General features: G+C 42.4%; 1 protein-coding gene across 1 annotated transcript in view; it reads right to left on the bottom strand.

Annotated features, from left to right (window-relative positions):
* Nucleotides 1-14,444, bottom strand: part of LOC119488024 (1-phosphatidylinositol 4,5-bisphosphate phosphodiesterase gamma-1-like) — a 36,057-nt gene that overhangs the window by 9,963 nt on the left and 11,650 nt on the right. Inside the window, exons 2-16 of the mRNA XM_037769174.1 lie at nucleotides 13,052-13,201; nucleotides 11,834-11,927; nucleotides 9,111-9,158; nucleotides 7,314-7,398; nucleotides 6,765-6,845; nucleotides 5,308-5,342; nucleotides 4,826-4,898; nucleotides 4,635-4,730; nucleotides 4,432-4,550; nucleotides 2,912-2,997; nucleotides 2,557-2,677; nucleotides 2,259-2,427; nucleotides 1,638-1,757; nucleotides 1,440-1,547; nucleotides 1,166-1,350 (exon numbers count right to left, since the gene is read on the bottom strand). Coding sequence (XP_037625102.1) covers nucleotides 1,166-1,350; nucleotides 1,440-1,547; nucleotides 1,638-1,757; nucleotides 2,259-2,427; nucleotides 2,557-2,677; nucleotides 2,912-2,997; nucleotides 4,432-4,550; nucleotides 4,635-4,730; nucleotides 4,826-4,898; nucleotides 5,308-5,342; nucleotides 6,765-6,845; nucleotides 7,314-7,398; nucleotides 9,111-9,158; nucleotides 11,834-11,927; nucleotides 13,052-13,201 — 1,570 coding nt within the window. The remainder of the gene's footprint in view (nucleotides 1-1,165; nucleotides 1,351-1,439; nucleotides 1,548-1,637; nucleotides 1,758-2,258; nucleotides 2,428-2,556; nucleotides 2,678-2,911; nucleotides 2,998-4,431; nucleotides 4,551-4,634; nucleotides 4,731-4,825; nucleotides 4,899-5,307; nucleotides 5,343-6,764; nucleotides 6,846-7,313; nucleotides 7,399-9,110; nucleotides 9,159-11,833; nucleotides 11,928-13,051; nucleotides 13,202-14,444) is intronic.

Genomic DNA, 14,444 nt, shown 5'->3' with positions numbered 1-14,444 from the left:
TGTCAGGCTGGAGACAAGAACTGATTAAAACTTTCAATACTTCTATAATTTGCTCATATTTCACCCAAATTGCAACAAAAAAGGAAACAGCAGCTTTACAAATAAATTATCTCAAACTTACTTATTTTAAGTTACTTTTTTTAAACCAGAAGTGACACGAGAGGGTGGAGCTAAGTACAGCCAAACGCAGAATAAGACATTTTTAGGCAACCGAAATGTTACAATTACTGTGAAAGGTTTAAAGTTGTCAGATGAAAACACGAACAACTCCCAGACTGGATAACGCGAAGTAGCGACCTATAAATTACAAGGTAGCCACGCCCTAAAGCATACCCTGCTTTATTGTCTATTTGACTCTAAATGGGACCATAATTTACTAAATGAACATCATGCTGTATTGAAGAAGACTTGAAACTAGCGATTGAGACAATGTTTACTGAGGTAATAAATCAAATGAGAAGTAGGCTCATTTTCTCATAGACTTCTTTTTGCAACCAGAGGAGTCGCCCCCTGTTGGCTATTTGAAAGAATGCAAGTTTAAGGTACTTCTGCATTGGCTTCCCTTCTCAGAACCGGAGGTTGCCCACTGGTAACAACATGTAAATCTGACTGCTGAGAACATTTATGTCAAACATTTACCTTCATAATAATATCTAATCTGATTATTCTGATTCATTGTTGAAATAAAATGACAGCTGTAACCGATGACTTATGGTGCATTTAATCCATTTTTATATTGAAATTTACGATATTGGTTAGTACCGTATTGATTTCCTAATAAAAATGTGTACATTTTTCTTAATGAATTAAAAATAGAATTTTTTTTAATACTATGAATTGTGAATATTAGTTTTTACTTCTGATTTTATGGAAAATGATCAAATTTGTAAATTACCTTTATTTTCTCTATTTATTTCATGTGCAGTTCGCTTCAGATTGACTTTTCTAACAGAAAAATGTTAACAAATACTGAGACTTTTAAATCTCTTTTTCCTTTTATGATTGGAGCTGGGCTGCTGTACTGCTGGTTGCAGCTATGATCACACTTCTCTAATCTCTAACCTCTTCTCTAATTTCTTTTTTTTCCTTTCCTCTACTGAAAAAAAGCCCAAAGAGAGGTAGCTGAGATCACTTTTAATGCGTCGTCCTGTTAAGTGTTACTGACCAGAACGAGAGGGTGTAGTCTCCGACAAACGTCTCGCTCTCCCGAACCAGGAAGGTGCCGTCTTTGGCCCCGCCCTCGCAGTACTCCTGCAGGAGCTTCTCAGCCACCTGTCGGCCATCGCGACCTCCACCCAGCTTCCCGTGGAACCAGCGCTCCGCACAGTGCTGCTCGTTGTTGTTACACTCCTGAACAATCACAGGAAAGAGGGAGTGAGCATCTTTACCTGATTAATAATACCTCCTTTTTCCTTATTTATTTATAATCACCTCCCTACCTCTTTTCCTTCGTCGTCCTCCTCTTCCTCAGCTGTCTGGTAGTGAGACGTCTCCTCTGAGTAGTAAATCTTATTGCTGGTCAGGACGAAATAGTGTGGAGTCCAGGTCTGTGAATCACACACCAAAACAAATTTCAGTAACACTCTACACGTGACACTGACTGTATGTTTGAGGTATAAAAGCACTTAGACACGCACGTGGTCGACGGGGTCTTCCAGATAAAGGATGCCGTTCTTCAGAGAGTTGCTGATGTCGTTTTCAGAGTAGCTGGCTGACGTCACCTCTTCATAAAGCGTGCCTTCCACCAGCTTCTTGTGCTGTGACACAGTGATGAAACTTGAGACACACTGATCAACGTAGGAGCATTTCACTGCATGCATGCACCGTGTTGGGACTTCTGACCAACTTTCTCTCATCCAAAATGTTTTAAAAGGAGGTCAGGGGTCTTGCTCAAGGACATTGTAACTTGAACTTGTGTCAGCAGAGTGATGGCTAGTTGTAGACAGCCAAACCAGACAAGAGCTGCATCCTAATTCAGTGCCCAGTATGGCTGGGCATCGGTAAAATCTGTGTATTGCGCACAACGATTTGAGTCGAGCACTTTTGAGCTGGGGAGCGGAGGGAACGAACAGCCAGTGGGACACACTCATAGCCCACAGAAGTGGGTCCTTTGGGTGGCCTGGAATCTACGCTGAGCCTGCACCTCTTCTCCAAATCACATGCTCTAGCCCAGCGGTTCAGTGATGCTGGCTGTGGTCAGAGGCGCAACAGGGCTGAAACCTTCAACCAGAGAGGTCGGCATGTGTTTGCCTGTGTACCTTGATGAGGATCTTCCTGCGGAGCTGGTAGGGTGAGGGAAGCTCCTCTGCGTTGTTATCAACTGGCTTGGTGAGCAGCAGATCTCCAAACACCTTCTTAAAGTGCGTGGCCATGTTCCTCTGCTGGACCACGCTGCAGTGGTCCTCGATGGACAAGATCACAGGATACCTGCACAAACACAACAGCAGGGAGGTCAACCTGTTGCAAGTTGTGCCATTTCACTGTCACCCGGGAAGGAGTGATCTGACAAACCCAGTTAACATTTCTCAATACTATGAAAACCATCTCCAAACATACTCTGATGTGACGAAGGCGTGTTCTTTGATGGTGTGCAGCACATCCAGGAATTTGATCTTGGAAGTTAATGTGTGGCCGTGGTAGATGATCGGCAGGTCGTCAGGTCCGTCCCAGCAGTCCACTGAAGGCAGAAAACACAGATTTAGGTACAAACTCTGCTGAATCTTGAGGCTTTTACCTGTGCATACCCCTGACTGAAAACACCAAAACAGCACTGCCATTCCATATGTGGCCAGTATTTAAAGGAGTGTTTCAGAAGACATTTGAACGAGCAGAAAAATATCCACAATTTCACCAGCATTAAGCCACCGTTTCACTTTCTTGTGAGTTAGAATCAAATGCTGGAGACTCTTACGTTCGATGCAGCGGCAGCCCATCCTGAGGCAGCGGGCGTAGGCTTCTAGAGACGATTCACTGGAAAACTGGTCACCTGTCAGGTAGCTGAGAGAACAAGCACATGGAGACAAACTCAGAAAGTCATTAGAGGGAATCGGATTTTCTTGCTGTCTTACTGAGAGTAAAATTTTCATTTCATTTCCAGTTATGTGCATTTAAGAGCTGCAACAGACAGTTTCCACTACTGATTAAAAGGGACAGTGTGTAGGATTTGGCAACGTCTAGTGGTGTGGTTGCAGAATGCAACCAAATGAGTACCCCTCTGCTCACTCCTCCCTTTCCAAGATTTTGTTAACGTGAGCCACCGAGTGCAAAACCGTGGTGACGCCGTTCGCCTCGCTCAGAGGCCATCCTTACCATAATAACACTACTTTAGGAGCAACGGAAGTCAGACGGCGGATAGCGGTACCACGGTTTTGCACTCTGCGGCTCACGTTACCGCAGTTTCACAAGCGTGTCGGAGAACTACGGTGGCCTTCAGGTAATGTAAAAACATGAAAGGCTCTCTCTAAAGCCAGTGTTTGGTTTGTCGGTTCTGTGCTACTGTAGAAACATGGTGGAGTAACATGGCGGACTCTGTGAAGAGGACCTCCCTATGTAGATATAAACGGCTCATTCTAAACTAACGAAAACGCAACGATTCTTAGTTTCAGATGACTATACAATAATGAAAACACAGTTTTGAATATTATATTCCATTTCTGCTAATAGATCTCACGATAGTGAGTCACTGTAGCGTCCAGTCTGCCCTCAGTCCAGAGAATGGAGAAGTAGAGCTGCACCGAGGGATTGTCAATCACGTTGAAGGTACAGGGCCCGTGTACGTTTTGATAGTTTGTTTGCTGGATTGGTTCTGGGGTGGCGAAGGCGAGGGGGCGTGCCACCGGGAAGAGAGCAGGCACGGTTAGCAGCTGTGGTAACTTTAATTCAGCCAGCGCACACCCCAGCGCCGGGGGTTTAATCTCAGACCGGCCCGACTCCCCGTCGGATCAGCAACCTTTCCTGGCGCTGGGGTTTGCGCTGGCAGAATTTGAGTTGCTGCAACCGCTGACTGGGGTGTGTCTCCCGGAGCTGCGCCCGGTCTCCTCCCGGCAGGGTGGTCTACCGGCAGCAGGAAGGAAGGACGCGATGGGGGTGCGGCCAGATTTCTTGTTTTTGCTGCTTTGGATTTAGTCCAGTAGACAGCCCCCAGTTAGCGGCAGAGTAAACACAATATAGGCCGACGCCACAAGTGGAGATTAGAAGATAGCAGCGTTATTTTGACTAGCTCAGAGTTTCAGCAGTTTGGCGTAAATTTAGATTGTGTGGACCCAGTAGTAGAGGTGAAATACTGACCCATATTTGTTTAGAGCATATAGCCAGGTATTACACATTGCACCTTTAAATACAATAACACTTCTTATACAGTACGGGGACTCCTGGGACAAATAAAAGATATGTACATTTAGGAACATTTGAGACACAGATGTTGAGACCTACGTGTTGTGTGAAGAGGAGATCCAGTACTGAGACAGCGGCTTTTTCATGTCATCAGCAACGACAGGTGAAGGTCGAGGGTCACAGACAGAATTCTCTTTAGAGAACAGGAACGTCAGGAACTAGAAACGTAAAGAAACACAATCAGACTGTGAGGAAGAAAAAAAGCAAGGACAAATCTCCACAGTCTGTTTCAGCTGTGTCACCTCATCCAGTTGTAGCATGGGCTCAGGCTGCGGTCCGCCCCTCATGTACCCCGCGAGGAACTCTCTGACACGACTCAGATCCGACGCCCAGGACTCCTGAGACGAGCCGGATAAAGAAGTGAGCACAGAGCAGTTTTTTAAGAGAGCATTTTCTGTGTGCTGTGCCGACGGGCGCTGAATCTGCTCAGTACCTTCTGGTCCATCTGTAAAAACTTCTGGAAGTCGTAGAGGGAGATCTGACAAAGCTCCGGTCTGTCAACATTCCTACAAACACAACGGTTTTCAAGATGTCAGACAGCAGAGGAGTGAAAGGTAAAGAAAGGTTCAACTAAATGAGAGAGGAGTCACGATACAGTACATTAACATGGCAACTAACCTTATTACTCTACCTATGCCAATTCTAATTATGCCATTTTTAAAAGTTAATGTTCCATAACGTTTAGAAAATGTTTCACATCCACAGAGCCAAGGAAAAAACATTAAAGTGCCATTAAAATGGCAAAAACACATGGAAATGTTTCACTGTCCTGAAAGCCAAAACCTCCCTTAAGACACTGATAAATGAAGTGTGTGTTAAAGAAAAAACTGGACAGGTAGAAGGACAACAGCGGGGGGACAGGGGAGTGGACAGTGAGGAAGAGGAGGTGGTGGAGGTGGAGGTGGAGGGACTCACCGCAGAGGGAAGGAGAGCTCCAGCTGCTCAATAATCTGGGAACAAAAGGGGAGGAACCAGGTGACGGACAGGTGGGAGGGAGCCAGGTGAAGCATAAACAGTAAGTGAGCGTGGTGAGTGCAGAAGTACTCAAGTACAGTACTGAAGTGTGATTCTGATGTAAACAAACTTTACTTTTCCATTGTGGGAGACTTTAAACTCACATCCACGACTACATTTCAGAGGGAAGTGACTTCTATCAGATGGATGTTACTGGCTGTGTGGTGCAAATTCAGACTGTACAGTAAACATGAGACAAGATCCTATATATTGCTGTTGTTGGGTACAAGTCTTGTATCTCCAACATGAAATCTGAAAAAACAGCATGTTGTTGCAGCTCGATGGAGTATAAAGTTTTAGAGAATGTTTAGAAGAGCATGTAATGTTCCAGGTTCCAGCTGTATCTCCAATTTGGGGATTATATTTCATCATTATTTGTTAAAGGACCATTGTTTGTGGTTTCGCATGTTTTACCACAAATCCTGCGTACTTAAAATCACAGCTAAACAGTTTGAAACTTGCTTGAGTTGCATAAATCCAGCAGTGAACGTTAAGTCTGCATTCATTTCTGTCAAAGTTACATTATTGTTGCTCGGTAAAGCCGCTTGAAAGGCGCTAAATGCGAGATTGTAAGCATTTCTATTGCCTCCGCACGGCTCTCAACATGCCGACAGCTGAGCTGACGGCTCGTAGCTAGCGGTGCTAACAGCGCTAACAGTAAAAACAACGGCAAACACTGTTTACAGAGTTTGGGGGGGGGAGGAACGGGAGGGAGGGTGCTACGTTTCTGCAACGACGCTGTTGGTCGGGACGGCGTTATCAGCTGTAACCGCCGTATGAGAGCTAGTGGGGAACGCTCACATGCACTAAAAGCACGCCCGGCTATGTCAACAAAGCAAGGAGAAGTTCGGATTACAACACAGAGGGAGAGCGACTTCATTCTCTGCTCAGGTAGACATTACTCCTCTATATCTTTACATAGCAAACAGTTGTTTGCTGTTATATTTATGCTCTGGATATCAAGTTTAGCACTTTTAATTGCATATTGAGTTGCACTGTCACGTCTGCTCTGCTTTACTCTCAAAGAAAATGTTGGCAAAAAATGAATGCAGCCCTGTGAGGGTTCAGACAACTCTAACACTTTTCTAGAGTCTACCATTTGATTGTCATGACCTGTTGAACATAAATGGAAAGCAATGGCTGCTTGGAACAGAAGGAAAATACATTTGAAAATCTAAAATTACAAAGCACTTAAACCATAAATGTAAAGTGTACATGATAATTATGGAGCTAAATCTGGCAATAACAGGCGTATATGGTCCTACTCTTCCATTGTGATGCAACTACTTTTATGTAAGTAAAGGATTTGAGTACTTCTTCCCCATGTGTATGTGTGCAAACCCAAAACTGACACTCACACTCTTTTGTGCGTCAAACATCAGTGTTCTGTAGAGCTGTGAGAAGTTGGGGTACGACAGGTCGCTCCTGGCCTCCACCTCCTGTGTAAACAGGGAGGATAAGAGTTAGTGTGTTACTAAGCAGTGCTGTGGTCAAGTCCCAACATTCAGAAGAGGACATTCAAAAAGGCGCAAGAGCTGCAGGCGGAAAAACAAAAAATGTTAAAATAGGGCTGTCAATTGATTAAAATATGATTAATGATTTCAACCCTGGACCCAATCCAGCAAACATTTTCATTCACATATCTTGAGGTCAGAGGTCAAGGCACCCCTTGTGGACAGTTTTTCCTCGCCAAAATTTACCGTAAATTTGTAGCGTTATTTTACCTCCTTCCCCACAAGCTAGTATGACATGGTTGGTATCAATGGATTCCTTACGTTTTCTAGGTTCATATGATGCCAGTGTCTTCACTCTAGCTTTAAAACCCACTAAAGCCAGCTACAACCTAATGTGTTAACTTGGACAGCCCTACATTAAAATAAATCAGACTTATAATATTCTGCTCTGACCTGCAGCTTGTCTTTGAGAAAGCGCATGTTGGGGACTCTGTAGTTGACCTGAGGCAGCAGAGCTTTCACATCCTTCACTGTGATACTGAAAAAGACAACAAGAGAGGGAAGGTGCATTAGAAACATTAAAGGACCAGGAGATGGCGCTGTATGGTTTAAAGACTAGAGTCAGTGTCAGGGTTCTACATATCTTCAGGCTGAGAGTGAGGTTTTCATTGTTTAGGCTCAAAGGGGATGTCTAGAAGGTGACATGTCTTGTCGTGGACACAGAGGTTCAATTCAATTCAATTTATTTTTATATAGCGTCAAATCATAACAGAAGTTATCTCGAGACGCTTTATATATAGAGCAGGTCTTAGACAGTACACCATGATCTAAGGCTGAGGTAAGGCTGGGTACAGATTTATACACTTTTACTTTACTCTGTTTCATCGCTTAAAAGATAAACCTGGTGTTATTCTAGCACCAACTCCCCAGAATCAACTGCAATAAGTTATGTGCAAAAATACCTTTTCATTAAAAACTAAACACCAGTTTTTCAGGACTTCCAGGACATTTCAGGGCATCTATTAGCAGAAATGGAAGAAAATATTCATAACTATGTTTTCATTAGTGTATAATCACCTGAAACTAAGAATCATGTTTTCGTTAGCTTAGAATGAGCCCTTCATATCTACATAGGGAGCGCTGTCTGACTTCCGTTGCTCCTAAAGTAGTGTTATTATGGTAAGGATGGCCTCTCAGCGAGGCAACCAACGTTATCTGCGTCTTGGAAAGGGAGGAGTGCACCACTAGATGCCGCCAAATCCTACACACTGTACCTTTAAAAGTTATTGCCAAAATACTGTAACCTTTAAACCACAAGGTGCATTTAGTAGCCGTTCTGGAGCTATCGATCATATCACACACTTCTCAACGGCAAACAGAGTTTTCCCAGCTGTCAGGGAATTGAAAATGTTCAAATTTCCATTTTTTCCTGAGCACATACTCGTCCATGTTGGCTTAAAAAGTTTAGCTGTTTCCAAGGTAAAGAATGAACCTTTAAGCCAACACAGAGTCCTTGACAAGCTGGCAAACACCATCTGCTGATATGATGAAAAGCTCCAGAACAGCTAATAAATAAAAAAGAGCATTTTTGGTCTATTTGCACAGAAGTTGTTGCAGTTTCTTCTGTAGAGTTGCTGGTGTCTTTACCTCTACATCTTTTTTTCTCTTTGACAAACAGCACATGGATAATCACTTTTACTGATTAACAAAACACATGCAACCATCAGCCATCAGTGACAGAATGAGGAAGAAAGCGAGGTAGAAAGAGAATCCAGGTCAATGCCCTGAGAGGATCTTTTGGGGTCAATGACCGCCATCGCTGCCAGGTCTGATTCGTCCCTCCGCCTGCTTCCCTCTGTCTAGCTACTGTTACTATTTTCACAGGAGACAGGAAGTTGCCCTCTCCCAGCCCATCGCATCACTTCCTGCTCCTTATCAGGCGCTGGCAGGCTGTTTGTCCTGGAGCGGCTTCCACCCAAACAGAAGCCTGTACTTATTAAAGCGAGCACGAGAGAGAGACAGACAGAGAAAGTGTGTGTGTGTGTGTGTGTGTGTGTGATGTGTGGAGCCTCAGGGTGTGGATGTGTGTGGAGGTTAAGGTCAGAGGTGCAGCACGCTCTTTTGATGACATCTGGATCTGGTTTCACCTCCACGTTCCGCCTGCTGTGAGAGACCAGCCAATAAGCATCCATCACAGGCTGCTGTGAAGGCTCTGATTGGGTGTTGACGTGTTTGTGGCGAGTCACCCACCTGCCCTCGTGGCTCCTGTCCATGACTTCAAACTGTTTCCTCAGCCACCTACAGAGGGAGGGACGGAGAGAGACAACATGAGACTGAAAGAGTGATTATTACAAGAATCCTGCTGAAGAAAAAAAAAATAGAAGTCACACATGTTCCCTGAAGAAAATGCGAGCGATCACTTACAGCTGAGATACTAGCTGGAAACTAAAAGTAAAATACATGTCTGCTAAGAAATCTGAATAAATATTCTCAGTCTTCTTTTTGACTTCCTTTTGTACTTATTTGGTCAAAATTGTAATCACCAAAACAGAAGATTTTTTTCGTATTATTTACTTTTCTACAGGTCTAGCGCCCCCTACATTAATGTTCTCCAGTGGGCGTGAATTTTTGACAGTCAGTACTGTAGTTTGATTGGTGCACAATCTATGTGGGCGCCAGCCACCGAAAACAGTTTGTAATGTGACTCACCTGTTAAGCGATTCTGTTTTTGCGCTTACTGTATGCGGTTTACTGTGATAACAATAGCAGATTTACCACTTGAAATTCTTTGTAATTTTTTAAACAATTTGTCCCTGATTTCAGACAAAGGCATGCTTACCATTTCTAGCCACGAATTGTATATAAGAAGTGGACGTAGTCACCGTGACGTCACCTATTAGTTTGCGGACTGCCGTTTTGAAGCCTCGGCTCGAGTTCTTGTTTTTTTGCAACCAGAAGTGACAGGAGAGGTTTGAGCTAAGTACAACGCTAAATAAGACATTTTTAGGTTACCAAAATGTTACAATTAACTTTCATGAACTGAAAACACACTGTGAAAGGGTTAAAGTTGTAAGACGAAAACAGGAACAACTCCCAGACCGGACAACGCCGTGGTAGCGACCTGTCAATCACAAGGTAGCCACGCCCTAAAGCATACCCTGCTTTATGGTCTATTTGACTCTTAATGGGACCATAATTTACTAAATGAACATCATGCTGTATTGAAGAAGACTTGAAACTAGCGATTGAGACCATAAACTCATGTCTACAATATTTACTGAGGTAATAAATCAAGTGAGAAGTAGGGTCATTTTCTCATAGATTTCTATACAATCAGACTTCTTTTTGCAACCAGAGGAGTCGCCCCCTGCTGGCTGTTAGAAAGAATGCAAGTTTAAAGCACTTCCGCATTGGCTTCACTTTTCAGACCCGGAGGTAACCCACTGATTCTAGCCAGCAAACACTGAATTTGCTGACTGAAATGAAGACTGTCCCAAGATGATTTAATCAGATATAACTGTAGCTCACTTTTTAAGCCAACGTTGGGTCCATGAGTTTGTTGACAATGACGACGGCATTTCCAGTTGACTTTTAAAACTCTTAAAAATCTTTTAAAAAGGGTCCTAAATATGCACTTGCTAGCTACATACATGATATTGTTTAAGACTGAGGCTAACGCTAACAGATATCAGTCAAAGAGTCACCATCCTTCAGCTGTAGAAGACATGGATATAAAGAAACAGCGTTGTTCTTGTACTGCAGTGTAAAGCCAGTTAGTCCGAGCATTATTAGCATGATAACCCTGTTTGAATGCTTAGATTACATACTTGTTTGTATATTTTCAAATTGTTTATTTGTACTTTTAATGTTAAAGGTGCAGTGTGTAAGATCTGGTGCCATCTAGTGGTGAGGTTGCAGATTGCAACCAACTGAAACTCCCGTGTGCAAAGCGTGCAGGAGAACTACAGTGGCTGACGCAAAAACGTTAATGGCCCTCTCTAGAGCCAGTGTTTGGTTTGTCTGTTCTGGGCTACTGTAGAAACATGGCGGCTGGCTCCGTGAAGACGACCCGCTCCCTATGTAGATATAAACAGCTCATTCTGAGGTGATTTTCAGGTGATTATACACTAAAGAAAACACACTTATTGATAAAATATATTCCATTTCTGCCAATAGATCTCCCTAAATGTTACGCACTGTTCCTTTAAAAGAGTAAAGTCCTTTAGGATGAGGACTAACATGGAAGAATAACGTGGAAACATTGTTTTTATTTCCTTACACAAAAAGTGAGGAGGATTCAAATTACAGTTCAACTTTAAGCAACAGTTTGTAGTTTAGTTAGATACACAGTCTGTATTTGTCGTACCCAGTGAAAGCTAATGAATCTACAGTTTACACAACTGTCATCGACAGACAAAATTAGCCATTTCATTTCCTCTGACCATTTCCAAACATATACCGCTCACATTATGTCGACAGCCTCCGCCTGTTCTCCTGCTCGCACCACAGAAGCCAAAACCTGCCTCCGCATATTCATCTGGAGTAAATATTTTCATCCCAAAACAAATATTTGTCCTCTCCTCCGACCGGCACCTCCCTTTCCCGTCCAGGTCGCTGCTTCATTTGATGCAACCAGATATCATTTAATCACACATACAGGGGGTGTAGGTGCTTTATAAACACACAAATAAATAGTTCAGTGATGCATGTTTATGGCTTGGCCTGTAAAGCTAATCCCAAATTAAAGGAAAATCTATCTTTTCAGAATCAAAACACTAAAACACTAAGGAAGTTGTTTCCAATTAATTTTCTGTTGATCAACTACTCAAATAAATCCACTGTTTCAGTACCGGAAGTACTCTACAAACTACTCAGAGCCCGCTTCAAGCCTACCTGAGGTCAGTTTTTATTCTCAACATATTCAGTGGCGTATTCCTTTAAGTCGTGACTACATCCAACAGTCGGACACACACCTGTCTATCTGCTGTGGTGCGGGCGCTCTCTGAGTGTCGACCATCAGCCAGTTGAGACCAGTGATCCACATGTTGACCTCCTCTTCACTGAACGCTGCAAAGACACAAAGAAAGACAACACAAGAGAGACAAAACCGTGTAAAAGTGTCTGACTGGCGACCCCATAATCCTTCAAATCTCAGGGAACAAGTTAAGGGAACAAGCGGCTAAAATAAATGTTTATTTGAAAGCTTACTTAAATGCTAATTAAAATTTATTGGAACTTTATTTTTGAGGATTTGTCCATTACTTTTTATGCGTTGTGATAACGCTGAACTCACTAGAGTAACAAATGAGACCTGGAAACACGGAGACATCACTACAACGAAGTCAACAGGTTATCTGGATTATCTAAACCACTTTATTTGGACATAAATCCAAAATAAAGCTCATCTGAAATCATGGTAATAATCCCTCATTCCACACTACGACAGGGAATTTAGGGAATAATTGATCGTGCGACTGCTCGTTTTTCTCGAGATGTGTCTGTGTTCCATGTAGGGCTGGGCAATAAGATGATATATATCGTCAAAACGATACAAAAATATCTATTGTATGTATTTTTCTATATTTATTTCTTTTTTCTCTATAATTTAACTGAAAACTGTTCATGTGTCAATGTTCATTTTGCACTCAGGTTTTACCATATGGTTATTTCATATAGACTATTTATATATGAAAATTACCAGAAAACTATATTGTGATATATATCGTTATCAAGATATGAAATGTCCTATATAAGGAGATTTTGGCCATATCGCCCAGTCCTAGTTCCAAGATCTCAGAAATAAGCTTGACTACAATGTTATTGTAACTGAGAGAAATGACGGCCAAAGCTACAAACATGATACCCAAGGTGTATTATTTGTCCTTTAAGTACATTTTTGAGAATGAATAAAGTAACTCATAGACTGCGGAAACTCACATCTGGAATTTTCTACAAACTAAATCACATAATTTAACTCTTAGTGGAAATATGTTCTGAGAAAGTGATAGACGGAGAGAAACAGAATGACAAACTAGATGTTGGTAAAATGAAAAAGGGATGTAGTGTGACCTTTAACAGACGTGCCTGTGAAGGAAATCTCCAAATGTGACAAACAGTAACAGAGAAAGTACATTGGGAATCACACACACACACACACACACACGCACACACACACACACACACACACTGACCAGCCACACTGAGCGTCCTGAGGCGAAACTCCAGGCCGTAGAGCACGATGAAGCAGTGGGCGGCGTCCAGCTTACGGGCCTCCTCCGGGTAGCGCTCAAAATCACGGGAGCCCTTCCCCAACCGCAGCTCCCGGATCTCTCGGATGTCCACTGGAGGAGGGAGGGAGGGAGGAAGGAAGGAAGGATAGTGTTGCATGAACACAAATATGCACAACCATAAATCACAGTTTGGCACGTTGTTGGTTTCCCTGCCAAACACACAGAAATCTGCTGCCGGACAGCTTAACAAATGTACTTTGTGTGTGTGTGAGAGAGAGTCGACAGAGCCAAAAAACAGACATACAAACATTTCAGCTGTCGGTGGCAGGATGCTCCAAAAGTCTGCGGAGGTTTTTAGCCGCAGCAGCCAAACAAACAGACACTTTTTGTAACTTAGCCTTCACGTATTTTAGGAAAAAGAATCCCTAAACCTTATTCCATCCAGGTTTTAAGGGACTCCTGAGTCACTTTAAGTGATAAAACAACTGAATTTGACCCCCAAATAACCGTAGCGAAGCCCTAAAATGTTGCTTAAACTCCTCAGTCGGCTCTCACATTGATGATTGAGGGTCTCAGTTGTACTAAGTTTACTAAATAAATATGTTTATTGAGGCTGCTTTTCCCTCGCCCCAGTGTGTGCCTCTCATGTGGCACCATTACATTCAAGTCACAGAGCTAAACCTCTGTTTTTCTGAAAAATAAATACCCAGAAATCTTTAAAATAAAATCATTAAACAACATTTACAACAGTTTTAAAGTTCTTTCCAGAACCCTCAAAGACTCTTCTGTCCATCTGGATAGTAAATTAAATTAATTTCGGACACATAGTAATCATCATCATTTTAAATTGTCACTGACAGCTGTAGAGTCGCTCAACGGTCATTTTCGCATCTATAAAACGCAGCACATTGCACTGCGGGATTGTTAGCAGAAAGACACTAAAATAAACTGGCACACAGTAAATGTAGTGCACCATTTATAGTAAATAGGGAGTGATTTTGGATACAGCCTTAGTCAAGTTCAGAGGTCGCTGGGTATTTATTTTTCAGAAAGGTAGTATTTAAGGCTGCAAATAACAATTATTTTCATTGTCGATTAAACTGTTGATTATTTTCTTAATTAATCGATTAGTTGTCTGGTCTGTAAAACATCAGAAAATGGTGAAAAAATGACGATCAGTGTTTCCCAAAGCCCGAGATGACGTCCTCAAATGTCTGCTTTTGTCCACAGCTCAAAGATAATAATCAATTATCAAAATAGTTGCTGATTAATTTAATAGTTGACAACTAATTGATTAATAGATTAATAGTTGCAGCTCTAGTAGTATTACGTTTAGATATCTAGAGAATGGTGA

This window comes from Sebastes umbrosus, chromosome 5 (assembly GCF_015220745.1).
Source record: "Sebastes umbrosus isolate fSebUmb1 chromosome 5, fSebUmb1.pri, whole genome shotgun sequence".
NCBI classification, from domain to species: domain Eukaryota; kingdom Metazoa; phylum Chordata; class Actinopteri; order Perciformes; family Sebastidae; genus Sebastes; species Sebastes umbrosus.
Note: the sequence above shows the minus strand (reverse complement) of the source record. Positions and strands in the feature narration are given on the sequence as shown.